Raw genomic sequence first — 1,016 nt, 5'->3', positions numbered from 1 at the left:
AAGAATACATCCAGGAAGATTTCCTGGTTCGGGACATCGACGTGTCGACCGCAACAACGTCAGCAAGACACATCCTGTTTGCAACCCCGTACCAGCTTCGCCTCCTCGCACAAGCCCGTCGTTGGTATATTGACTCTACCTTCAAGGTTGTGCGTGCCCCTTTCTACCAATTGTTCTCGGTGCACGCGTTCATCAGAAGTGGAGACGTCATCAAGCAAGTTCCCCTCGCGTACGCCTTCATGTCTAGCAAACGCGAGATTGACTACCGATCCGTACTCCTAGAACTGCAAAACGCACTGCCTGCTGACATCGAACTGCAAGAATGCTTGGCAGGCGTTTGCATCCGTGTTTCCTGGTGCACGACTGAAAGGGTGCGCATTCCATTGGTGCCAGGCGGTCTGGAGGAAGGTACAGGAGTATGGACTACAGACGGCATACCGGGAGGACCAGCGTGTACACTCATGGGTCATGGGTGAGACACTTTTTGCCAGCGGCCGCCATTCCACCAGCACTAGAAGAGCTGAGGAGGAAGTCAGCAGGCGCCCTGACCACCCTGGCGGACTACGTCCAGCGTACCTGGGTCAACGGAAGGATCTGGACTCCACGTCGTTGGTCCGTGTACATGCAATCGGTCATGCAATCAGTACAAAGAAGTACTTAATGGAATTACCACTCTTCTGCATCAATCGGTATATAAAAGAGAATGCTAGCATCTAACAGGCTTAGCTTTCGTCCGACCGGACCGTCCGAGCGGGCTGACACTCGGGCTACATTCCAGCCGCTTCCCGAAGTCTGGTATAGGCTACTCTCCTTTTTGGCGCGTTTTTTTTATCGGGGTTTCTTTTTTGCACTGGGTGAAAAAAAAATTCCAGTGCAAAAAAAACACTGATAAAACCGATAAAAAAAGCCTAAAAACATGCAAAAAAAACCCCAAAACCCAAACCTCTGCTTGGAGAGTAGCTATAGGCTAGGAAAAGGCCACATACTCATCTGTCCACATACTGCTGAATGGCTTT

General features: G+C 50.7%; 1 protein-coding gene across 1 annotated transcript in view; it reads left to right on the top strand.

Annotated features, from left to right (window-relative positions):
• Positions 1-753, top strand: part of LOC109467390 — a 2,665-nt gene extending 1,912 nt beyond the window's left edge. Inside the window, exons 3-4 of the mRNA XM_019765334.1 lie at positions 9-455; positions 593-753. Coding sequence (XP_019620893.1) covers positions 9-455; positions 593-661 — 516 coding nt within the window. The 3' untranslated portion in view covers positions 662-753. The remainder of the gene's footprint in view (positions 1-8; positions 456-592) is intronic.
• The last annotated feature ends 263 nt before the right edge of the window (positions 754-1,016 follow it).

This window comes from Branchiostoma belcheri, unplaced genomic scaffold, assembly GCF_001625305.1.
Source record: "Branchiostoma belcheri isolate BF01 breed outbred unplaced genomic scaffold, Haploidv18h27 scaffold18, whole genome shotgun sequence".
Taxonomy (NCBI): Eukaryota; Metazoa; Chordata; class Leptocardii; order Amphioxiformes; family Branchiostomatidae; genus Branchiostoma; species Branchiostoma belcheri.
The sequence above is the reverse complement of the archived record's forward strand: the minus strand, read 5'-3'. Positions and strand labels throughout refer to the sequence as shown.